We start from the raw sequence: 27187 nt of genomic DNA, 5'->3' as shown, positions 1-27187 counted from the left end.
AATTCTAAGAAACCAGAGAGAAATCAAAGCAGGTGGGAGTATTGTGAAACTCTTGGCTTACCTTTCCATTCTGAAAGTCATGGTCCGATTTAATGTGAAAACATTATTTACAAAAGTGTGAAGAATTGTAGACTACGCGATGATTCAAATTTACACATTTAAGGCTGATAGCTGATAATGGTGCAAATTAAGAGACACGATGCATCATGCTATTGGTCCTGCAAACTATCTGCACCTGGATACTTTTGGATGGATGTAATATCATGACATTGCATTGGTGAGTATAATATACTATATAAAATCATGTTTGAATGCAATAATAATGTACATATATTAGCATTGATATATTTCTTTATCTAATCTCAAGCTCCTTGTAATTACTTGTAATTATAAAACTGTGACACTACTGACCTCATTATAACAATTAAAAATGTTGTGTTTTGTCAAATAACATCCATTTAGTTGATAGTGCATGGAAAATATAAATAGATGGCATGCAACACAACATATAGGTGTTCTATATGTTCACAAACACCCTGTCAAAAAGCATTATTCATCATTAGGAAAAGTCTATCATCTTTGTGTGAAATGTTTTGTATTAGAGGTGAAATGTATTGGAGGTTTTCAGTAATCAAGCTTGCTGAGCTCCCATAAAACTACAGAAACTCAACCAATCAAAATAGAAAGGAAGTCAAAGGTACGCACAAAGTAAAAACAAACAGATAACCATTTTCTAACTGAAAGACAAACTACTGAGGTGTGAAAAAATAAATATTGCCATGCGTACTTAAGGCCTGGGGGGGTGTGGTATATAAGCACGATGCAACTCGGAGTGCCTGGACACAGCCCTTAGCCGTGGTATATTGGCCAAATACCACAAACCCCGAGGTCGCTTATTGCTATTATAAACTGGATACCAATGTGATTCTAGCTGTAAAAAATAAAACGTTTTGTCATACCCATGGTATACGGCCTGATATACCACGGCAGTCAGCCAATCAGCAATCAGAGCTTGAACCACCCAGTTTATAATTAGCATTACAGAACAAAATCAAAAGACCCGCGGCTATTTGCCACCGTGCAATGCTATAGACGTGAGGGAAATGAAGACGAAACAGAGCAGTGATGTGTTTTATGGTCAAGGTTGGAGTGGTAGACATAGTGGTTATACCTCCGTAGTCCTATTGACCATCATCTGAAGCAGTAGAGACGAGGAAGGGAAAGACTTGAGACATTTCACAAACAGTTGTACAGACGCTCAGAGCTCAGGGTCGTTACGCAGTACAAAGAATACTGGCAACGTGGCTAGAGTGGTATGATTCTCTTTAAAAAAACTGCTTTATCGCTAAACTGTGTATGCTTTATAGTATCTTTCCATCCAAAAACCTTCAGATGTTTTACAATGATGGAAGCAAGCCAATGGAGCTATACTGTACACAATACTATTATCTATGAGCAGGCCTTACTGTCGCTATGCAACAGGCCACTGTGATGCATGGCAGCCATTTTGTGCTACAAGGCCAAACTCACGAGAGAGTTGCAAATGTATAGTGTTTTTACAATTCAAAGTCAGACTTTAAGACGGTGGTTATTTCCAACCTAATTCAAGTAAAGTTAGACGACTTTCATGAGTTTATAATTTTTTCACTAAATGGTCTTTCGATGAATTAGATCAGTTCTGAAAAATATCTGATGTGAAAAGATCTGACGCGATTGGTCAAAAGACCAATTAGTGGAAAAAATATCTGAATTTGGCTACCTGTGTAAATGCAGCCATAGTGTGTGATAGTGGGTGTGTGTGATAGTGGGCGTGTGTGAGAGAGTGTGTGAGTTTATGTGAGTGTGCTGCACTCTTCATCCACCCTCCTCTGGGTCTCCCCTGTGGCTCATGGTGAAGAGTATTTCATGAAAACAGCTGAGCTGCAAACAGCATGTCATGGCTGCATATATTATGTAATATGATTTAATAACATTAGCATTGGGTCTGACACAAGGACAGTGTTACGTTCAATGACAACATCAATTATAACTGGTGCGCCATGTGTTTACAGCGCGGGGCTGTTAACGACCTGGTGAACCACAACACTGCTAGTTTTCACTCATTCTCTAGTTTTCACTCCTGTTATCGTCCTACACCGAGGACCACATTGGAAATATGATGTTATGTTTTATCCTCTGGGGTTTTTTGTACTTTCAATTGTTTTTTAAACTGTGCCAGCTGTTTTACACAAAAGTCAAACAATCAATCAAAAGGACTGATTCAGACCTGGGTAATGGAGGTGAGTGGATGTTGGCCAATCAATGACATTAACTGGTCAACCAGCTACGAAAATCAGCAGTGCTGCAGGGAAGACCTTCTGTATATGACTTCAGTTTAGGCTACTGTCTTTCAAAACAAGGGAAACTGCACTTAACTCTCGCCACAGCCCATCCCTACACACCCCACCTCGTTTCCACAGGAATCCCCCAAGGGTGCATGCATACGGCCCTTAAATTGTGATATTCAACAATACGACCTGTGGACAACAGCACACGCCATACAGTGCCAGACATAAACACGGCGGTAGCGAGTGATGGGGGAGGAGGGTGTGAATGGGTCAGCAGACAAACAGATAAGACAGGAAGAGAAAGAGGCCCGGTTAGTGGCAGGACCAAGGAACACGTGGCAGGCACACTTACACTGAAGGAGAAAGAGAGAGAGACAGATAGACAGAGAGAGAGAGATGCACAGATAGACAGACACAGACAGACAGACAGACAGACAGACAGACAGACAGACAGACAGACAGACAGACAGACAGACAGACAGACAGAGGCAACCAACTACTAGTAAACACCCCAGACAGTCGGACAGGAACTAAGGTCAACGCTGACACATTCTCCTGACACCATTTACTATTAAAAAGTGTTGTTATTTATACCACACACCACAAAGTGCTGACAAACTAAACTTTAACACACTGTATTATACTTCCTTACAGGCTTGCACCATTAACAACACATGGTCCTAGTACCACAGACATATGCTAACCCAATGACACAGACGCCCGTTTTAACCAGTAAGCCTTTCCCTCCGTCCGCACCTTGGACTGGACGTCGGCGTTGTGGTCGTTCTGGAGGAGCAGCGCTGCAGACTTGGTGTCGTCCTTGCGGGCGGCGATGTGCAGGGCAGGCAGCCGCACCTTGCCCTTGGTGTCGTTCTCCAGCAGGACGGACACCACCTGGTTGTGGCCCTGCTGGAGAGCAATGGCCAGGGGGGTGAATCCATCCTGGAGGAGGGAGGAGATGGGGAGGGAGGAGTTTAGCATAGCCACAGACAAACAATGGTGATGGATAGAGTTGATATGTAATTATTCAAAACAGAACAAATTGTTCAAAATGGTAGTTGTTGGTAACATATTTATGTCAAAAATGTGACTTAAACCGTATGACTGCCATAAAGACACACTCCGTCCTCACCTCTGTGGCGGTGCTCTGGTTACCTCCGTTCTCCAGAAGGTAACGTACCACATCTATATGGTTCTCCTGAGCAGCCATGTACAGAGGAGTGAAGCCATTCTGGAGACACAACAGTGCAACATTAGACCTTAGAGCCTAACGAAGACAACAACAACTGTACAGCTAACATCGTTTTGGGAAGACACCATATTGTATAGCATCAATTAATACAACATCAATTTGACTGCCTGTACACCGCACAGTAAGAGGGTATGTGCTTAGCCCATATGTCCACAGGTATGTCCATAGGCAGGTATGTCCACAGGTATGTCCATAGGCAGGTATGTCCACAGGTATGTCCATAGGCAGGTATGTCCACAGGTATGTCCACAGGTTTGTCCACAGGTATGCCCATAGGCAGGTATGTCCACAGGTATGTCCATAGGCAGGTATGTCCACAGGTATGTCCATAGGCAGGTATGTCCACAGGTATGTCCATAGGCAGGTATGTCCACAGGTATGTCCATAGGCAGGTATGTCCACAGGTATGTCCATAGGCAGGTATGTCCACAGGTATGTCCATAGGCAGGTATGTCCACAGGTATGTCCATAGGCAGGTATGTCCACAGGTATGTCCATAGGCAGGTATGTCCACAGGTATGTCCATAGGCAGGTATGTCCACAGGTATGCCCATAGGCAGGTATGTCCACAGGTATGCCCATAGGCAGGTATGTCCACAGGTATGTCCATAGGCAGGTATGTCCACAGGTATGCCCATAGGCAGGTATGTCCACAGCATTTTATGGCCACCGCAATCCTGATCAGTTGGTAGGGATTAGAGACAAAAGCAAGATAGCTGTTGCTCTGCTACTGTATCTCTTACCTGAGACTGAGAGTTAATTTCTGCTCCCTGCTTCACCAGCATCTTCACTACGTCTGCCTGTCCGGCCAGAGAGGCAATGTGGAGGGCTGTGTTCCCTTTCTGGTGGATAGAACACACAGACAGTACTTCTAGCAGTATCAGAGAACAAGGAAAACGTGGAGCATTGGGGGGGTTGAGTTGCTAAAGGAGTGAGTTAAAACACATAACAAGAGGTTCACGTTTCACCTCAGACAGAAGGAGAATATCACATCATGAATATATGACAGGAACTGCTTTGCACTGTATAGGCCTAAACACACAAATGAATACAGGAACTGCTTGGCACTGTATAGGCCTAAAAACACAAATGAATACAGGAACATGTGTTATTATTACAGTTTGATATTTCATCTTTATTTAACCTTTAACCTTTCTTATTTAACCTTTAACCTTTCTTATTTAACCTTTAACCTTTCTTATTTAACCTTCGACTAGGCAAGTCAGTTAATTAAGAACAAATTCTTATTTACAGTGACGCCCTACCCCCCCGCCTCTTGAGATGCAGTGCCTTTTGCATTGCCCATGTTTGAATTTCAAGCATACCACACCCAGAGTGCAAATTACAGGGGGCCCAGGGGGGGTCTCAGAACCCCTGAATGAGACATGAGTCCCCCGAAATGCAACAAAGTCTAACTTTGGTATGGTCTCTAAATAATCCTAATTTAGCTATTCTCCTATTTGTACTGCTACAGTGGTACATATTAAAATAAAAACTTATTCCAGATTAAACAAACACCCACACCTCTGAGTCATGGTTTAAAATATTTTTGTTCCATGTGGCCTAACATCCCTGGACAGTCACATATCTGAGCCATTTTCAGGTGTCCCAACTTTTCTTTCTACAAAAAAAGGTCCTTTTGTCAACAAGATGCATTCATTAATTCCGACCCCAAGAGTGTAGACCCAGTAAGTATGTTGACATGCACACTAGTAATTTGATATTAAACTGATTATGGCAGTAGACATATTACACAATAATCATGTAAACACCTCACTCTGCTAATTTTTTTATTATTTTATTTTACCTGTATTTTACTAGGCAAATCAGTTAAGAACAAATTATTATTTTCAATGATGGCCTAGGAACAGTGGGTTAACTGCCTGTTCAGGGGCAGAACGACAGATTTTGAACCTTGTCAGCTCGGGGATTTGAACTTGCAACCTTTCGGTTACTAGTCCAATGCTCTAACCACTTGGCTACACTGCCGGTACAATGTCAAAATAGAAGTAAGCATACGCTGATTAAAACACCTGGTTTTCTGAGCAAAATTTTCAAAATATTAGAACACGCAAACATCACAGACAAAAGTGCCCTCTTTGGCCTCATGGGGTGGAATGTTAGTCAAACGTTTCTTAATGTCCACATTAATAAAGTTTTTTTTTTTACGATGAAAATCTGGTGTTTCTATGTCAAACAGTTTTTGTTATATTTCAGTCTTCTGTGGTGTTTATACAGTGTAATATTGGGATGCAAACTCAACATGTAATAGATTTCAACTCTATGTCTAACATGGTACAGGTGTCTTGTTTTTGTTGAGCCCATAACCATGTGTGAGGTTTATACTTTGTTTAAGACTAACAAGAACCACTCTGTGTGACCCTGATTTAGCCCACTGCAGTAAATGGTTAACCGGCATTACTATATCTGAAACTCAGCTGTATGGAAAATCGGTCTTAACATAGAATGTTTAATAATTGAATATATTGAGTGATATTAGTGCAGACAGTAGGTGAATAAATAAAGTGTATGTTTACGAGCTGCAGAGAGATGCCAGTATGAGGCTAGCTCAGACGGCTAGGTTGGCAATGACAGCTCTGGTGAACTCGCCGCTTGTAGCATAGCCTCCCAGGTCTCCTGTGCCCACCCAGATCTGCGCATGTGCTTCCCAAAAATAACATGTTCGCTGTGATAGAATGTTTATTTTGATTGGTGATTTTCTGCAGAGTGCCATCAGGTAGCCTGATTTCAGATGTCTCCATGGAAACAGGATTATTAGGGAAATCGTTCTTCTTGCAAAGCATGTAAATACTTATATCAAACTATTATATTATTGTGACTATCCACAAATAATACCACATTTTTGTGTGTATATTTTTGTGTGTATATAACCACATTCAGAGATAATTCACCAGATGTCATTACACTCAGAGATAATCACCAGATGTCATCACACTCAGAGACAATCACCAGATGTCATCACACCCAGAGATAATCACCAGATGTCATCACACCCAGAGATAATCACCAGATGTCATCACACCCAGAGATAATTCACCAGATGTCATCACACCCAGAGATAATCACCAGATGTCATCACACCCAGAGATAATCACCAGATGTCATCACACCCAGAGATAATCACCAGATGTCATCACACCCAGAGATAATCACCAGATGTCATCACACCCAGAGATAATTCACCAGATGTCATTACACCCAGAGATAATCACCAGATGTCATCACACTCAGAGATAATCACCAGATGTCATCACACTCAGAGATAATCAGATATTTTGGAGTGGACGAACATTCGCAGGTAGCCTACTTATAATTTGTTGACAATAAGATGTTGTTCAAGCCAAATTAATAAATTTTGCTTACTATATATTAGGCCCATGAAAAGAATCATGAACAAGGAGGTCCCACAAAAAATAGAGACAGCATATATCACAGTATAATTGGCACTCTGATCAAACCTCATATAACTAACTATACCCTACTCCCTCCCTCATTAGTGTTATGACATTTTCGTTACGACACAAATGACTGTCATACCGCCATCGCATTACTCTACAGCAACTCCCATTCATCATTTTATCACCCATCCTCATACATTCAATCCATCACTGACAACCCAGACAGCCAGGCATATCCACAGACACCCATGGCTCAGTGATGGAGTTGAGGAGGCCTTCCTAATGATGCTGTGACATAGCCAGCCAGGGATAATGCCTTCCTAATGATGCCGTGACACAGACAGCTAGCGATAATGCCTTCCTAATGATGCTGTGACACAGACAGCTAGCGATAATGCCTTTCTAATGATGCCGTGACACAGACAGCTAGCGATAATGCCTTCCTAATGATGATGTGACACAGGCAGCCAGGGATAATGCCTTCCTAATGATGATGTGACACAGGTAGCCAGGGATAATGCCTTCCTAATGATGCTGTGACACAGACACAGAGAGTTTTCACTCATACCAGCAACAGCCTGGGATTAATCCCTAAATGCTTTTAACTAGGACACATTAACAAGTCACATCAAGAAACTTGTTTCATTACATTACATTACATTTAAGTCATTTAGCAGACGCTCTTATCCAGAGCGACTTACAAATTGGTTCAGTGACAATCTACCTCAAGTTTGGGGTAGGCCTATTGGGATGTCAAAATACACACTTAAAATTAGTCATGTACAGTATAAACAATTAAACACGACCCAGTGAATGATGTTCAACACAAGACGAGTCAGTCCTGGATATTGAGTAGTATTAAACAATTATTTGGAGAGGCACCTCAAATGGCGCCATGTCAGCCATTCAAACACCAACCACGTCATGTCAGCCATTCAAACACCAACCACGTCATGTCAGCCATTCAAACACCAACCACGTCATGTCAGCCATTCAAACACCAACCACGCCATGTCAGCCATTCAAACACCAACCACGTCATGTCAGCCATTCAAACACCAACCACGAGGCAAAAACACCAACTGTAGCCAATTCTTCCTTTGGCCGCCTTTCCTTCCAGTTCTCTGCTGCCAATGACTGGAACGAACTGCAAAAATCACTGAAGCTGGAGACTCATATCTCCCTCACTAACTTTAAGCACCAGCTGTCAGAGCAGCTCACAGATCACTGCACCTGTACATAGCCCATCTGTAAACAGCCCATCTATCTACCTCATCCCCATACGGTATTAATGTATTTATCTGGCTCTTTTGCACCCCAGTATCTCTACTTGCACTTTAAGCTTCTGCACATCTACCATTCCAGTGTTTAATTGCTATATTGTAATTGCTTCGCCACCGTGGCCTATTTATTGCCTTACCTCCCTTGTCCTACCTCATGTGCACACACTGTATATAGACTTTTTCTACTGTATTATAGACTGTATGTTTGTTTATTCCATGTGTAACCCTGTGTTGTTGTACGTGTCTAACTGTTTTGCTTTATGTTGGCCAGGTCGCAGTTGCCTACCTGGTTAAATAAAGTTGAAATAATAATATATATATATATATATTTATTAAAGTGTTGGATCTACATTTCAACATCTAACAAGTCACACATGTAGCTTAGAAGGAATATGGCTTCTCCATTTCCACAGCTTGGCAATACTACCTCCAATTACATTGAAACGAGCTGTATCCCCTTTCCTGCCTGCTACACCCCAGTACTCTCTCGAGTGCACAGTCATGTGACAGCATTAGGTTACAGTGCATTGAGTGTTGGGGGCAGTGGGATATGGCTGACTGCCCTGTGTATCGTAGTATAGTCACACTGTGAAAAGGTTATGAGTCAGGTTAATGAAGGACTACAGCCGATCCAGGATTTTGACCTGGTTAACCCCGTGCGTGACACTTTATCCACGTTTCGGGTCCCTAATTTGCAGAACGATACCTTGAAAGAGCAGACTTTTCTGAGAAATGCATCCCATTTTTTGGGGGTTGTTTGAAAGATTTGATCCCAGTTGGAAAGTACAACATCAAGTCAAAACAAAACAAAACAAAACAATGCACCGCTGAAGAAAAACAAAACCTGATGTAATCTTTGGAGTGCTTTCACTTGATTATGATCTTAAGTCCAAAGCAGCTGAGAGAAATATAATTTTAAAACCTGGCCAGAATTCAAGCTCCTAACAAGTCTTTCACAAATCTGCCTCTACTCAGTTGTGGATGAATCAATAGACTACCTACCTGTGCTACGCTCATACTGTGCTAGCCTCACATACTGTACGGTAGAACGGTAAGGGAACCCACCTTGGTGGACGAGTCCACGGCAGAGCCTCTCTCCAGCAGCTCCTGGACCAGCTCCACATGGCCCTCCTTAGCTGCCAGGTGCAAAGCGTTGAGCCCATTCTGAGGAAGAAGAGAAGAAGGGACACACACACAAAAGATAGGTCAACTTCAAAACAAAATGGACGATTGACACAAAAATAAAAAAAGGAACGAGAGAAGTGACTGGGTGTACCTCAAGGTCCATAACCTAAAGGTGCCCCTCTCCCTCTCTTGCTCACTCTCCCTCCCTCCCGCTCCCCCCCCTCTCCTGCTCTCCCTCCCGCTCCCTCTCTCTCTCTCCCTCCTTCTCTTGGCTGTGAAACCGTGTTGTCTACTTTCTCGCTTGACGGTGTGACATAGAAATATGAAAGCCACTACTGGAGGTTAGAATTTGCACGGTGTCACGATGGTGGTGGACGAGGGCCAGACCAGGATTTACTATGTAGGCCTGGTGGTATTAATAAAGCCTATCAGTGCGCGTGCGTGTGTGCGCGTGCGTGTGTGTGTGTGTGTGTGTGGCAGTCTGGTGTTTGCTTAGTGTGTGATTAAGTTCATTGAATGCAAAAGTCCCCAGAACAGCAGAGTCAGGCATTGCTGAGACTTATGCATGGCTAGTCTATCTATGAAGCATGGACGGTAGCTGTATATACCGTATACCAGGATATTTGTAAATATTTCAATACCGTCAATACCGTTGAAACTATTTATTTTATGTTTTTTTTTTTATACATTTGAATATTTGTAGCTACTTAAGTAAATAACTGTAGTCAACTTGTGTAATGCGTTAGGAGATAAAAAGATTGCTTTCTTCATTTCAACTGTCACATCATTTTTCACTAAGACGCTTGCCAATAGTCCTGTTTGTTTACGAGCACACAATGACGAGAGACCGGAGCCTTGTGAGTCACTCACTGTTGTGCAGCATGGGTGATGTACTTTTATTTTTTTATTTTTTTATTTCACCTTTATTTAACCAGGTAGGCAAGTTGAGAACAAGTTCTCATTTACAATTGCGACCTGGCCAAGATCAAGCAAAGCAGTTCGACACATACAACAACACAGAGTTACACATGGAGCAAAACAAACATACAGTCAATAATACAGTATAAACAAGTCTATATACGATGTGAGCAAATGAGGTGAGATAAGGGAGGTAAAGGTAAAAAATGGCCATGGTGGCAAAGTAAATACAATATAGCAAGTAAAACACTGGAATGGTAGATTTGCAATGGAAGAATGTGCAAAGTAGAAATAAAAATAATGGGGTGCAAATGAGCAAAATAAATAAATTAATTAAATACAGTAGGGAAAGGTAGTTGTTTGGGCTAAAATATAGGTGGACTATGTACAGGTGCAGTAATCTGTGAGCTGCTCTGACAGTTGGTGCTTAAAGCTAGTGAGGGAGATAAGTGTTTCCAGTTTCAGTGCTTTTTGTAGTTCGTTCCAGTCATTGGCAGCAGAGAACTGGAAGGAGAGGCGGCCAAAGAAAGAATTGGTTTTGGGGGTGACAGAGAGATATACCTGCTGGAGCATGTGCTATAGGTTGGAGATGCTATGGTGACCAGCGAGCTGAGATAAGGGGGGACTTTACCTAGCAGGGTCTTGTAGATGACATGATGGAGCCAGTGGGTTTGGCGACGAGTATGAAGCGAGGGCCAGCCAACGAGAGCGTACAGGTTGCAATGGTGGGTAGTATATGGGGCTTTGGTGACAAAACGTATTGACTGCATCCAATTTGTTGAGTAGGGTATTGGAGGCTATTTTGTAAATGACATCGCCAAAGTCGAGGATTGGTAGGATGGTCAGTTTTACAAGGGTATGTTTGGCAGCATGAGTGGAGGATGCTTTGTTGCGAAATAGGAAGCCAATTCTAGATTTAACTTTGGATTGGAGTATTTGTAGTTGTCCACATATTCTAAATCAACTAAATAAACTTACAGTATAGAATTCACAACTAAATGTTTGCCAGCTAAATATCTTCTAACTATTAAGTCGCTCTGGATAAGAGCGTCTGCTAAATGACTTAAATGTAAATGTAAATGTAAAGTTAACTGTCTAAAATATGCTAAATGCTCTGGAGTTAAGCACTTAATTTGCTAATTAAGTAGCTGGTTAGCTATCTAGCTAAGGGATTAGCTTCTTCCAAAATCAAGCGTCGCTTGTTAACAGCAGAGAATTCATTCCTGGATCAAGAGCCTTGCTGTCTAATATTTGTTTTGTGCAGCAAACTGGGAGTATCATTTTTTGTTCTTGTGATGTCTGTCCTGCAAATACTTTAGGTCAGAGAAGGTATAAAATGTTTGCAATGCGTGTTTAGTTAGCATTCTCTATGAGATTTTACATAAAGATGTTAGCATTGCTAAGGCTCAGTGGTGTTTGAAAATAGCTCCCATTGTGTTCAGTGCCGGAATTACAGAATATCCCAGTATGGCACAAGGTCGATTTGAAGGTATGACAATCTGGATACCACCCAAGCATTTCCTTTCCAGACACCCATAAGACCCACAAACTCAGATATATCAAGACTCAGATATACCAACTGGTCCCAGTTCAATTGGCTAAAGACTAGGTGATTCCCTCTGTATAATTGCGATCCTGAACCTAATAAAAGATTGTTGTTGGGGCTATAAATAGATCCTAAATGCCTGGGAAGGAAAGAAATGAAGATTAAATGTCAATATCACTCTAGGCAGATTACCCTGTGGATTAAGGAACCCAAGCGTTAATTCCCAAAACACCACAACATGAGGGGATGATCGACAGAATAGGCATGACGGACGGAGCCAATGAGAGAGGAGAGAAATTAAGGTGCGGGAGGTAAAGAGAGTTTGGCCAATGAGAAGGAGGGAGGATTGAGATGATGAAAGGAAAGCATGACTACTATTGTTTCCCTCATGAATGGCCCTCTTTCAGTCTAATGAAATGTTTTTGCGGATGTAGCAAAATGCTTGAGTTCCTAGCTCCAACAGTGCAGCAACATCTAACAATACACAAAAATACACACACATTTAAAAGAAAAATAATTGAATTACAAAATGTAGAAATATTAGGAAGAGCAATGTCGGAGTCCGAAGTGTAAATATCTATCTAATAGCAGAAGGAGAAGCGTTATAGGGTTATAGTACTCTGTCTTGTGGGCCGGGGGGCGAGTACCAGTGACCCAGCACTGATTCAACTACTCTTTCACCAGGGAGAATATGTCTAGTGTTACAAAAGCGCCGCTCAGTCAATATGTAATCTCCTCTGTAGCCTGGTCAGCCCAAACAGACTATGTCACGCGGAGCCTGCTTCTAATGAACTGAACCGCTCCTGAGGGTCCCTGTACTTAAAGCAAGGCCCCCTATCGACGGGGGAAACTATGTTTAGGACTGGTAGTGAGAATAAATGGGTATACTCTACACTTGTCTACAAAATAAGTGTGTCATATATTCTACAAGAAAAGTGTGGGATGTTTTGTGCACTGCCCTGAAGGAGCCTGTTGTATAACATAGAGAGAGGTGGAAAGACATGCTGCATTTGACATAGAAGGATGCACCACCTGCTCACTTAGCCTGTCACTTAGCAGCGAAAACCAGCTCTATTTCCAGCTCTATTTCAGTATTGTGTAATTGTAGGGCCTTGCCCCAACAGTCTACTGACGGCAAAATGTAGAGGGTAGACAAACACCTTACAAACTCCATGTAGAGGTCACAGTTGTAAATGAGAACTTATTCTCAAATAGCCTACCTGGTCAAATAAAGGTAAAAAAAATCTCCTCAGAGATGTCATTGGGGATAACTGAGGTCCACACTCCAGTCTAGTTGGTGATGGTAATGCACCTTAAAGTTGGTTGCCAACCGCCATATAAAGTCCAAAGAAGAAGAAGAAGAAGCCGGAAGGAGGAGAGACACCCAGAAACAAACTTTTACCCTTTTATCTGTGGATTAATTGTTGGAGTAGAGGACCTTGTGCATTTCAGGTAAAATAACAACCACATGTTTATATTCCAGGACAAATTAGCTAGCAAATAGCTAAATTGCCATAAATGTTTAATGCTTTTTGACCTGTCCCCAAATTAATGTAGTTGGTTCAGAGTTAATTCTGACATTCAACCTGCTTGTCCTGATTGAGTCTGATGGGAGTATATATATCCCATTTAGCAGACGCTTTTGTCCAAAGCGACTTACAAGTCGGCTGGGGCCACATATGGGTGGTCCCAGCGGGAATCGAACCCACGACGCTTGGCGTTGCAAGCGCCATGCTCTACCGACTGAGCCACACAGGACCCAGTGGACCAAATCAACATACGTGTGCAGTGTGGTTAGCAGGTCAGGCTGCACACGCTGTTCTCTCATCAAGTCATCATATTTTCACCCATTAGACTATCCTCAATTGAATCTTGTCTTTACTAATATATAATATTAGTTTTGATTTAGAATGACCCATTATCAAATGGACAGGAACAGGAACAGGGGCAAGACAAAAATACATGTCATCTGTATGCACTGGAATAGCGAATGGAGGCCACTTTCCTGGCTGTATGTTTAGCGAATGGAGTCCACTTTCCTGCCTGTATGTTTAGCGAATGGAGGCCACTTTCCTGCCTGTATGTTTAGCGAATGGAGGCCACTTTCCTGCCTGTACGTTTAGCGAATGGAGGCCACGTTCCTGCCTGTACGTTTAGCGAATGGAGGTCACTTTCCTGCCTGTACGTTTAGCGAATGGAGGCCACTTTCCTGCCTGTACGTTTAGCGAATGGAGGCCACTTTCCTGCCTGTACGTTTAGCGAATGGAGGCCACTTTCCTGCCTGTACGTTTAGCGAATGAAGGCCACTTTCCTGCCTGTAGGTTTAGCGAATGGAGGCCACTTTCCTGCCTGTAGGTTTAGCGAATGGAGGCCACTTTCCTGCCTGTACGTTTAGCGAATGGAGGCCACTTTCCTGCCTGTAAGTTTAGCGAATGGAGGCCACTTTCCTGCCTGTACGTTTAGCGAATGGAGGCCACTTTCCTGCCTGTACGTTTAGCGAATGGAGGCCACTTTCCTGCCTGTACGTTTAGCGAATGGAGGCCACGTTCCTGCCTGTACGTTTAGCGAATGGAGGCCACTTTTCTGCCTGTACGTTTTTCACTCATGTGGATAGGCTGCTCCGGTTATTTCGCTGTGTGACAGGTGATATTCTCCAATTTGGGAAACCAAGGGGAATCTGTTCGGGAACATTGATAGTAACATGTTTTCAAAACAAAACATAAACTGTTGACAGCCCCTCTCTCTGCTCATTGGAGATTGGAACAGGGAGAGGTGAGATGGAAACGCATGGAGGTGTAACGGTTTTCATGCGGTGGAAGAGAGTCGGACCAAAATGCAGCGTGTAGATTGCAATCCATGTTTAATGAACAAAACGTAACACGAATCTAATTACAAACACTACAAAAACAAAGAACATAACGAAAACCGAAACAGCCTAAACTAGTGTAAACTAACACAGATACAGGAACAAGGACACGAAGGACAATCACCCACGAAACACACAAAGAATATGGCTGCCTAAATATGGTTCCCAATCAGAGACAACGATAATCACCTGACTCTGATTGAGAACCGCCTCAGGCAGACATAGACTAACGCTAGACATCCCACAAAACCCCAAGACAAAAACACACCACAATAACCCATGTCACACCCTGGCCTGACCGAATAAATGAAGAATAAACATAATATATTTCGACCAGGGCGTGACAGAACCCCCCCCCCTAAGGTGCGGACTCCCGGACGCACATCAAAACAATAGGGAGGGTCCGGGTGGGCGTCTGTCCATGGTGGCGGCTCCGGCGCAGGGGTCAGCTCGACTGAGGGTCAGCTCGGGACTGAGGGGTAGTTCGGGACAGAGGGGCAGCTCGGGACAGAGGGGCAGCTCGGGACAGAGGGGCAGCTCGGGACAGAGGGGCAGCTCGGGACAGAGGGGCAGCTCGGGACAGGGGCAGCTCAGCACTGAGGGGCAGCTCGGCACTGAGGGGAAGCTCGGCACTGAGAGGAAGCCCAGCACTGAGAGGAAGCCCAGCCAGGTAGTTGAATCCAGCAGATCCTGGTTGGCTGGCAGTTCTGGCAGATCCTGGCTGACCTGTGGATCTGGCAGATCCTGGCTGACCTGCGGATCTGGAAGAGTCCGGCTGACTGGCGGATCTGGAAGAGTCCGGCTGACTGGCGGATCTGGAAGAGTCCGGCTGACTGGCGGATCTGGAAGAGTCCGGCTGACTGGCGGATCTGGAAGAGTCCGGCTGACTGGCGGATCTGGAAGAGTCCGGCTGACTGGCGGATCTGGAAGAGTCCGGCTGACTGGCGGATCTGGAAGAGTCCGGCTGACTGGCGGATCTGGAAGTGTCTGGCTGACTGGCGGATCTGGAAGAGTCTGGCTGACTGGCGGATCTGGAAGAGTCTGGCTGACTGGCGGATCTGGAAGAGTCTGGCTGACTGGCAGATCTGGCTGCTCCATGCTGACTGGCGGCTCTGGCTGCTCCATGCTGACTGGCGGCTCTGGCTGCTCCATGCTGACTGGCGGCTCTGGCTGCTCCATGTAGACTGACAGCTCTGGCAGCTTCTTGCAGACTGACTGCTCTGGCTGCTCCATGCAGACTGGCAGCTCCATGCAGACTGACAGCTCCTTGCAGACTGACAGCTCCTTGTAGACTGACAGCTCCTTGCAGACTGACAGCTCCTTGCAGACTGACAGCTCCTTGTAGACTGGTAGCTTCATGCAGACTGGCAGCTCCAGATGCTCCATACAGACTGACAGCTCTGGCTGTTCCATGAAGACTGACAGCTCTGGCTGCTCCATGTAGACGGACAGCTCTGGCTGCTCCATGCAGACTGACAGCTCTGGCTGCGCTAAACAGGCGGGAGACTCCAGCAGTGCAGGATAGGAGAAAGGCTCCTACAGCGCTGAACAGGCGGGAGGCTCCGGCAGCGCAGGAGAGGAGGAAGGCTCTGGCTGCGCTAAACAGGCGGGAGACTCCGGCAGCGCTGGAGAGGAGAAAGGCTCCGACAGTGCTGAACAGGCGGGAGGCTCCGGCAGCGCAGGAGAGGAGGAAGGCTCTGGCTGCGCTAAACAGGCGGGAGACTCCGGCAGCGCTGGAGAGGAGAAAGGCCCCCCGGTAGCGCTGAACAGGCGTGAGGCTCCGGCAGCGTAGGATATGAGAAAGGCTCCGACAGCGCTGAACAGGCGGGAGGCTCCGGCAGCGCAGGAGAGGAGGAAGGCTCTGGCTGCGCTAAACAGACGGGAGACTCCAGCAGCGCAGGAGAGAAGAAAGGCTCCGGTAGCGCTGGAGAGGCGAGGCGCACTGTATGCCTGATGCGTGGTGCTGGCACTGGTGGTACTGGGCCGAGGACACGCACAGGAAGCCTGGTGCGGGGAGCTGCCACCGGAGGGCTGGGTGTGGAGGTGGCACAGGATGGGCTAGACCGTGAAGGCGTACTGGAGATCTTGAGAGCAGTGTTGGCACAGGACGTGCAAGGCTAGGGATGTGCACAGGAGGCCTGGTGTGTGTGGCTGGCACCAACTTCACCAGCCGACGAACACGCACCGCAGGACAAGTATGGAGCGCTGACCCAGGTGCCATCAAATCCCTGGCACGTTCCGTCGGGCGAATTCCATGCAAAAAGCACCAACACAGCAACTCCCTCATTTCTCTCTCCTCCAATTTCCCCATTAACTCCTTCACAGTCTCTGCTTCGCTCACCTCCAACACCAGTTCTGGTCTCCTCCTTGGTTCCTCACGATAAACAGGGAGAGTGGGCTCAGGTCTGACTCCTGACTCTGCCACACTCTCCCTGAGACCCCCCCCCCAAGAAATTTTTGGGGCTGACTCTCGGGCTTCCATCCACGTCGCCGCGCTGCCTCCTCATACCAGCGCCTCTCAGCTCTCACCGCCTCCAGTTCTTCTTTGGGGCGGCGATATTCTCCAGGCTGATCCCAAGGTCCTTCTCCGAATAATTCCTCCTCCCATGTCGATACCTCCTTTTGTTGCTCCTTGGGGCGGCTACACTCCCCTGGTTTAGCCCAGGGTCCTCTCCCGTGGAGGATTTCCTCCCAAGTCCAAAAGTCCTTTTTACGCTGCTCCTGCTGCTGCCTTTGCTGTTTCTCCTGTGGCTCCTGCCTGTTGACACGCTGCTTGGTCCGTTTGTGGTGGGTGATTCTGTAACGGTTTTCATGCGGTGGAAGAGAGTCGGACCAAAATGCAGCGTGTAGATTGCGATCCATGTTTAATGAACAAAACATAACACGAATCTAATTACAAACACTACAAAAACAAAGAACGTAACGAAAACCGAAACAGCCTAAACTAGTGTAAACTAACACAGATACAGGAACAAGGACACGAAGGACAATCACCCACGAAACACACAAAGAATATGGCTGCCTAAATATGGTTCCCAATCAGAGACAACGATAATCACCTGACTCTGATTGAGAACCGCCTCAGGCAGCCATAGACTAACGCTAGACATCCCAGAAAACCCCAAGACAAAAACACACCACAATAACCCATGTCACACCCTGGCCTGACCGAATAAATGAAGAATAAACATAATATATTTCGACCAGGGCATGACATGAGGTAAGATATTCTGTAGCTAAAGGTAATGTTTCAGCCTATTAATTATGAAAATATATAAAAATTTCCCTATTACTAGGATATTCAAAACCAAATACAAATTAATTATAATTATAGGCTAGACCAAATATGTACCAAATCGGTCTTTATTTTATGTTTTTCTACCATGTCTAATATGCGGTAGGCTATGTATTGTATAATGGCACAATCCTTATTTTAATTGGGGTTTTTTCAGGCTTGGGCACAATAGGCCTATACATATGTAGAAGCTCCAATATGCATCAGAGTGTTTTGAATGAATCATCACTTTAGAAAGCGCTGTCCATTTCGTTGTGTTAGGCTTTGAAACAATATCCACAACAACCATGTTTTCCATTCAGTTTCAACCTGTCGTTGAACTTCTTTCTTCAAATTGATTAATCACAGTGAGGTGAGTTTTTAAAGCATGATACTGTTTTGATGATAAGTGTTTGATGTGATTTTTGATAGCATTTGCATTGATGTCAGAGTGGTTAGAGGGACAATAGAGCCCTGAGCACCAGACCATTAGGTCCTGATGGTTGTTAGTGAGTTGAGTACTACTAACGCATGTCCAGAGTGCATAAGAGGAGATTACCGTGACTCAGCGGCCACGTAGAATTTTACTGAGGTCACCAAACAGCCCTAGAAAAGAGTACTCCCAGGAGTACTCACAACTAGCATAAATACCAACTAATCAACATGCAGATAGAGTTAGGATATCAAGAGTTATCATTATGGACTACAGTTCCATAATAAATGGATGACTTAGTCATCGCAAGGCAGTTAAACGTTTACAGTAGGCAAGGGTAACTGGGTAACAGGAAGACCAGGGTAACAGGGGTAACAAGGGTAACTGGGTAACAGTAGGACCAGGGTAACAGGGGTAACTGGGTAACAGTAGGACCAGGGTAACAGGGGTGACTGGGTAACAGGAGGACCAGGGTAACAGGCGTGACTGGGTAACAGGAGGACCAGGTTAACAGGGGTAACAGTAGGACCAGGGTAACAGGGGTAACTGGGTAACAGGAGGACCAGAGTAACAGGGGTGACTGGGTAACAGGAGGACCAGGGTAACAGGGGTAACTGGGTAACTGGAGGACCAGGGTAACGGGGTAACTGGGTAACAGGAAGACCAGGGTAACTGGGGTGACTGGGTAACAGGAGGACCAGTGTAACAGGGGTAACAAGGGTAACTGGGTAACAAGAGGACCAGGGTTACAGGGGTAACTGGGTAACAGGAGGACCAGGGTTACAGGGTTAACTGGGTAACAGGAGGGCCAGGGTAACTGGGGTAACTGGGTAACAGGAGGACCAGGGTGACAGGGGTAACAATGGTAAATGGGTAACAGGAGGACCAGGGTTACAGGGGTGACTGGGTAACAGGAGGACCAGGGTAACGGGGTAACTGGGGAACAGTAGGACCAGGGTAAGAGGGGTAACTGGGTAACAGGAGGACCAGGGTAACAGGGGTAACTGGGAAACAGGAGGACCAGGGTAACGGGGTAACAAGGGTAACTGGGTAACAGTAGGACCAGGGTAACAGGGGTAACTGGGTAACAGGAGGACCAAGGTAATAGGGGTAACTGTGTAACAGTAGGACCAGGGTAACAGGGGAAACTGGGTAACAGGAGGACAAGGGTAACAGGGGTAACAAGGGTAACTGGGTAACAGGAGGACCAGGGTAACGGGGTAACAAGGGTAACTGGGTAACAGGAGGACCAGGTTTACAGGGGTAACTGGGTAACAGGAGGACCAGGGTAACAGGGGTGACTGGGTAACAGTAGGACCAGGGTAACAGGGGTGACTGGGTAACATGAGGACCAGGGTAACAGGGGTAACAAGGGTAACTGGGTAACAGGAGGACCAGGGTAACAGGGGTAACAAGGGTAACTGGGTAACAGGAGGACCAGGGTAACAGGGGTGACTGGGTAACAGGAGGACCAGGGTAACAAGGGTAACTGGGTAACAGGAGGGCCAGGGTAACAGGGGTAACAGTAGGACCAGGGTAAAAGGGGTAAATGGGTAACAGGGGTGACTGGGTAACAGGAGGACCAGGGTAACAGGGGTAACTGGAGGATCAGGGTAACGGGGGTAACTGGGTAACAGGAGGACCAGGGTAACAGGGGTAACAAGGGTAACTGGGTAACAGGAGGACCAGGGTAACGGGGTAACAAGGGTAACTGGGTAACAGGAGGACCAGGTTTACAGGGGTAACTGGGTAACAGGAGGACAAGGGTAACAGGGGTGACAGGGTAACATGAGGACCAGGGTAACAGGGGTGACTGGGTAACATGAGGACCAGGGTAACAGGGGTAACAAGGGTAACTGGGGAACAGGAGGACCAGGGTAACAGGAGTAACAAGGGTAACTGTGTAACAGGAGGACCAGGGTAACAAGGGTAACTGGGTAACAGGAGGACCAGGGTAACAGGGGTAACAGTAGGACCAGGGTAAAAGGGGTAACTGGGTAACAGGGGTGACTGGGTAACAGGAGGACCAGGGTAACAGGGGTAACTGGAGAACCAGGGTAACTGGGGTGACTGGGAAACAGGAGGACCAGGGTAACGGGGTAACAAGGGTAACTGGGTAACAGTAGGACCAGGGTAACAGGGGTAACTGGGTAACAGGAGGACCAAGGTAATAGGGGTAACTGTGTAACAGTAGGACCAGGGTAACAGGGGTAACTGGGTAACAGGAGGACCAGGGTAACAGGGGTAACAAGGGTAACTGGGTAACAGGAGGACCAGGGTAACGGGGTAACAAGGGTAACTGGGTAACAGGAGGACCAGGTTTACAGGGGTAACTGGGTAACAGGAGGACCAGGGTAACAGGGGTGACTGGGTAACAGTAGGACCAGGGTAACAGGGGTGACTGGGTAACATGAGGACCAGGGTAACAGGGGTAACAAGGGTAACTGGGTAACAGGAGGACCAGGGTAACAGGGGTGACTGGGTAACAGGAGGACCAGGGTAACAAGGGTAACTGGGTAACAGGAGGTCCAGGGTAACAGGGGTAACAGTAGGACCAGGGTAAAAGGGGTAACTGGGTAACAGGGGTGACTGGGTAACAGGAGGACCAGGGTAACAGGGGTAACTGGAGGATCAGGGTAACGGGGGTAACTGGGTAACAGGAGGACCAGGGTAACAGGGGTAACAAGGGTAACTGGGTAACAGGAGGACCAGGGTAAAGGGGTAACAAGGGTAACTGGGTAACAGGAGGACCAGGTTTACAGGGGTAACTGGGTAACAGGAGGACCAAGGTAATAGGGGTAACTGTGTAACAGTAGGACCAGGGTAACAGGGGTAACTGGGTAACAGGAGGACCAGGTTTACAGGGGTAACTGGGTAACAGGAGGACAAGGGTAACAGGGGTAACTGGAGGACCAGGGTAACTGGGGTGACTGGGAAACAGGAGGACCAGGGTAACGGGGTAACAAGGGTAACTGGGTTACAGTAGGACCAGGGTAACAGGGGTAACTGGGTAACAGGAGGACCAAGGTAATAGGGGTAACTGTGTAACAGTAGGACCAGGGTAACAGGGGTAACTGGGTAACAGGAGGACCAGGTTAACAGGGGTAACAAGGGTAAATGGGTAACAAGAGGACCAGGGTAACAGGGTAACAAGGGTAACTGGGTAACAGGAGGACCAGGGTTACAGGGGTAACTGGGTAACAGGAGGACCAGGGCAACAGGGGTGACTGGGTAACATGAGGACCAGGGTAACAGGGGTAACAAGGGTAACTGGGGAACAGGAGGACCAGGGTAACAGGGGTAACAAGGGTAACTGGGTAACAGGAGGACCAGGGTAACAGGGGTGACTGGGTAACAGGAGGACCAGGGTAACAAGGGTAACTGGGTAACAGGAGGACCAGGGAAACAGGGGTAAGAGTAGGACCAGGGTAAAAGGGGTAACTGGGTAACAGGAGGACCAGAGTAACAGGGGTAACTGGGTAACAGGAGGACCAGAGTAACAGGGGTGACTGGGTAACAGGAGGACCAGGGTAACAGGGGTAACTGGAGGACCAGGGTAATGGGGTAACTGGGTAACAGGAGGACCAGGGTAACCTGGGTGACTGTGTAACAGGAGGACCAGTGTAACAGGGGTAACTGGGAAACAGGAGGACCAGGGTAACGGGGTAACAAGGGTAACTGGGTAACAGTAGGACCAGGGTAACAGGGGTAACTGGGTAACAGGAGGACCAAGGTAATAGGGGTAACTGTGTAACAGTAGGACCAGGGTAACAGGGGTAACTGGGTAACAGGAGGACCAGGGTAACAGGGGTAACAAGGGTAACTGGGTAATAGGAGGACCAGGGTAATGGGGTAACAAGGGTAACTGGATAACAGGACCAGGGTTACAGGGGTAACTGGGTAACAGTAGGACCAGGGTAACAGGGGTAACTGGGTAACAGTAGGACCAGGGTAACAGGGGTGACTGGGTAACATGAGGACCAGGGTAACAGAGGTAACAAGGGTAACTGGGTAACAGGAGGACCAGGGTAACAGGGGTAACTGGATAACAGGAGGACCAGGGTAACAGGGGTAACAAGGGTAACTGGGTAACAGGAGGACCAGGGTAACAGGGGTAACAAGGGTAACTGGGTAACATGAGGACCAGGGTAACAGGGGTAACAAGGGTAACTGGGTAACAGGAGGACCAGGGTAACAGGGGTAACAAGGGTAACTGGGTAACAGGAGGACCAGGGTAACAGGGGTAACAAGGGTAACTGGGTAACATGAGGACCAGGGTAACAGGGGTAACAAGGGTAACTGGTAACAGGAAGACCAGGGTAACAAGGGTAACTGGGTAACAGGAGGACCAGGGTAACAGGGGTAACAAGGGTAACTGGGTAACAGGAAGACCAGGGTAACAGGGGTAACAAGGGTAACTGGGTAACAGGAGGACCAGGGTTACAGGGGTAACTGGGTAACAGGAGGACCAGGGTAACAGGGGTAACAAAGGTAACTGGGTAACATGAGGACCAGGGTAACAGGGGTAACAAGGGTAACTGGGTAACAGGAGGACCAGGGTAACAGGGGTAACAAGGGTAACTGGGTAACAGGAAGACCAGGGTAACAGGGGTAACAAGGGTAACTGGGTAACAGGAGGACCAGGGTTACAGGGGTAACTGGGTAACAGGAGGACCAGGGTAACAGGGGTAACAAAGGTAACTGGGTAACATGAGGACCAGGGTAACAGGGGTAACAAGGGTAACTAGGTAACAGGAGGACCAGGGTAACAGGGGTAACAAGGGTAACTGGGTAACAGGAGGACCAGGGTAACAGGGGTAACAAGGGTAACTGGGTAACAGGAGGACCAGGGTAACAGGGGTAACAAGGGTAACTGGGTAACAGGAGGACCAGGGTAACAGGGGTAACAAGGGTAACTGGTAACAGGAAGACCAGGGTAACAGGGGTAACAAGGGTAACTGGGTAACAGGAGGACCAGGCTTACAGGGGTAACTGGGTAACAGGGTAACAAGGGTAAATGGTTAACAGGAGGACCAGGGTTACAGGGGTGACTAGGTAAAAGGAGGACCAGGGTAACGTGGTAACTGGGTAACAGGAGGACCAGGGTAACAGGGGTAACTGGGTAACAGGAGGACCAGGGTAACAGGGGAAACTGGGTAACAGGAGGACCAGGGTAACAGGGGTAACTGGGTAACAGGAGGACCAGGGTAACGGGGGTAACTGGGTAACAGGAGGACCAGGGTTACAGGGGTGACTGGGTAACAGGAGGACCAGGGTAACGGGGTAACTGGGTAACAGTAGGACCAGTGTAACAGGGATAACTGGGTAACAGGAGGACCAGGGTAACAGGGGTAACTGGGTAACAGGAGGACCAGGGGTAACTGGGTAACAGGAGGAGCAGGGTAACAGGGGTAACTGGGTAACAGGAGAAGCAGGGTTACAGGGGTAACGGGGTTACAAGGGTAACATGAGTAACATTTTTTTTTCACCTTTATTTAACCAGGTAGGACAGTTGATAACAAGTTCTCATTTACAACTGTGACCTGGCCAAGATACAGCAAAGCAGTGCGACACAAACAACAACACAGAGTTACACATGGAATAAACAAACATACAGTCAATAACACAATAGAAAAAAATCTAGATACAGTGTATGCATTTGAGGTAAGATTAGGGAGGTAAGGCAATAAAGTTTGAGGCTATTTTATAAATGACATCGCCAAAGTCCAGGATAGGTAGGTAGTATAGTCAGTTTTACGAGGGTATGTTTGGCAGCATGAGTGAAGGATGCTTGGTTGCGAAATAGGAAGCTGATTCCAGATTTAATTTTGGATTGGAGATGCGTAATGTGAGTCTGGAAGGAGAGTTTACAGTCTAACCAGACACCTAGGTATTTGTAATTGTCCACATATTCTGAGTCAGAACCATCCAGTGATGCTGGACGGGTGGGCAGGTGCGGGCAGCGATCGGTTGAAGAGCATGCATTTAGTTTTACTTGCATTTAAGAGCATGGCTAACAGGGGTAATGGGGGTAACAAGGGTAAAAGGGGTAACAGGGGTAATGGGGTAACATGGGTAAGAGGGGTAACAAGGGGAACAGGGGGAACAGGTGTGTAGGGTAGTGCACTGTGGTAGTAGTCTGGTTGCATGAGGAGGCCTTGGACACTGATGAAGGTCAAGGGGATGGATGATCAGATGGCTTCAGCCCCACATGCAAACAGTAACAACCACTATCTATCTGTCAGCTGTCAAATACACTCCCTGACATACAGTACATGGCTGTTATCATTACCATATAGCAATGCCATTTGTATGCGGGTGGTGGAATGCTCGTTGGTTGCTAGCGATGACTGACATACTGTAGATACTTGTGCTTGCAGGTTGCTAGGATGACTGACACAGATTGTTTTTCACTGTGATCCACTTTGCAAAATTGCATTGCCGGTACATGTAGATGAGGGTTTAACAATACAGAACACCTTGAGATTGTTCCAGCTTGCTAACTGAAACCCACTAGACCATCAGGTTCCACATTCACAGCTGTCAATCCATTGATTATACCTGTCAAATGATATATGAACCCACAGGGGATGTTAGTGAATCGGGTCCTGTCTCTTCTCCATCTCGGTCTCTGCCTTACACTCACGCAGTTCCTATCTCTCCCATTCGTTGAGGTCCTTGTCACTGTGTGAAGGTCACTGTTCTACGGTAACAGATTCCAGGGAGGGGCAACCGGGCATTGGATGAGGGGAGGGAGGGGAGAGACCAGAGAGGATACGGGTAGAGGAGAGCTAGGGTAAGATAATAGATCAATATAGAGGTAAGATAATAGATCAATATAGGAGGTAAGATAATAGATCAATATAGAGTTAAGATAATAGATCAGTATAGACGTAAGATAATAGATCAGTATACAGAGAGAAGGGGATACAGAGAGATACAGAGAGAGAGAAGGGGTACAGAGAGATACAGAGAGAGAGACTCACTCCTCCCCCTAATCTCGTGTCTTCTTTTAACCCTCCCTCCATCTATACATTTACCGTTCTGTTTATTTTACCTGAGGGAGATGCATGGTGAATTCATGAAAGGCCAGAGTGATGGATTCCGAGTAATGGATTTCGACGTTATTGATTCATTGACACGTCAATGTCAATATTAGCGGTAGCAAAATCTTAATGACAGAATCATCATACAAGAAACCTGCCTGGAATACAAATAATTTTTTACAAAAGCACATTGCATTTCCCGTGCTAAATTTGCTTGGTCAAAGCTATTGTAAGACATAGCAGTGTTACCTTAAAGTAGAACCTTGTTTAATAATGAACCCTGAATGACAGAGGCTCTTTACTCGTAATGTAATCACGCTGACAGTCCCCTTCAAGATGACAATGATTACATTTTAGAGCGAACCGCAAAAACTCAGCGCTCAGGGAGACTGGGCCAATCCCTCTCTTAATCTGAGAACAATGTTAATTGTAGAGTGCTAGAGTGTAGTGATTTGTATTACAGCCAAATAGTCAAATGTTTTGTAATGAATCACTAACAGCTCAATCCACGCTGAGCACATTACACACATTATGTGGTTGCCATAGCTCCCAAAGAGCAAAATATGTTTGCTATATAGTTCCTCCCTATGGACAGAGACAGAACAGCAACACCAAGGTCACCCTGTCACTGTAGATGGATTGGCGTTAAGACTTATGATCAAACACACGATTGCAAGAGCTAAATGTGTTATTGAAGAGAAGGTAGGAGATGGGAGAGGCTGATTGCCTGGGTGACTGGGAAGAGGACTGGCAGACATCGTGGCTCCCAGAGACCCACAGCCGCAGAGACCAAAGAAGAGCACTATCAAAACAAACAAATGACTTGTCCTGTAACCACTCAGGTATTGATGAACAGGCAGCCTTCACCTGTGTTTCCTTGTGTGTTTGTTTGTTTGTCCACTAGTCTCTTACCTGATTGCAGGTGCTGATGTTCACTCCACCCTTCAGGTACTCCAGAACCTTGTCGATGTTCCCCGCCCTCGCCGCTCGCAGGAAGCTGGTGTTGCTGTCCGACTGGAGAAGAACACAGAGAAAGAAATAGTTTAGAACAACATTGGAATAACATTAGAACAACATGATGGCAATGCCAGGACACCGTCAGACCACAGCCCAATGCCTCGTAGCTTTGAAATAAGTAACTTCCCATGACTTCTAGGACAGATAGAAATGGCAATGGTGATAGCACATTAGCAGCTGTTTGGGTAACGTGTGCCAGGCCACCCAGACATTCAATATATCCCAAACGGCACACGGCAACAGTCCCCGAGGCTCAAAGACAAGCACACCTCAGTCCCTCCTGAGCCCAGTGGCAGTGTCACATCACTCATTATCTGCAGCCATCAACACCTTCACTGAATCACTGTTTCCCATCGGAGCATGATATTACTTAATCAGGCACAGGGGAATAGTGCATAATGTAACACAGGGGAATATTGTATAATGTAACACAGGGGAATAGTGCATAATGTAACACAGGGGAATAGTGCATAATGTAACACAGGGGAATAGTGCATAATGTAACACAGAGGAATAGTGCATAATGTAACACAGGGGAATAGTGCATAATGTAACACAGGGGAATAGTGCATAATGTAACACAGGGAAATAGTGCATAATGTAACACAGGGGAATGGTGCATAATGTAACACAGGGGAATAGTGCATAATGTAACACAGGGGAATAGTGCAAAATGTAACA

At 46.2% G+C, this 27187-nt stretch overlaps 1 protein-coding gene across 1 annotated transcript in view; it reads right to left on the bottom strand.

Moving 5' to 3' along the window:
* LOC135516424 (ankyrin-2-like) overlaps nucleotides 1–27187 on the bottom strand; it is a 152212-nt gene that overhangs the window by 88754 nt on the left and 36271 nt on the right. Inside the window, exons 2-8 of the mRNA XM_064940725.1 lie at nucleotides 26402–26503; nucleotides 9347–9445; nucleotides 4323–4421; nucleotides 3460–3558; nucleotides 3084–3269; nucleotides 1172–1195; nucleotides 62–70 (exon numbers count right to left, since the gene is read on the bottom strand). Of these exons, the coding sequence (XP_064796797.1) occupies nucleotides 62–70; nucleotides 1172–1195; nucleotides 3084–3269; nucleotides 3460–3558; nucleotides 4323–4421; nucleotides 9347–9445; nucleotides 26402–26503 (618 nt within the window). The remainder of the gene's footprint in view (nucleotides 1–61; nucleotides 71–1171; nucleotides 1196–3083; nucleotides 3270–3459; nucleotides 3559–4322; nucleotides 4422–9346; nucleotides 9446–26401; nucleotides 26504–27187) is intronic.

The sequence above is a fragment of the Oncorhynchus masou genome, chromosome 27 (assembly GCF_036934945.1).
Source record: "Oncorhynchus masou masou isolate Uvic2021 chromosome 27, UVic_Omas_1.1, whole genome shotgun sequence".
Taxonomy (NCBI): Eukaryota; Metazoa; Chordata; class Actinopteri; order Salmoniformes; family Salmonidae; genus Oncorhynchus; species Oncorhynchus masou.
This window is presented reverse-complemented; position numbering and strand designations above follow the sequence as displayed.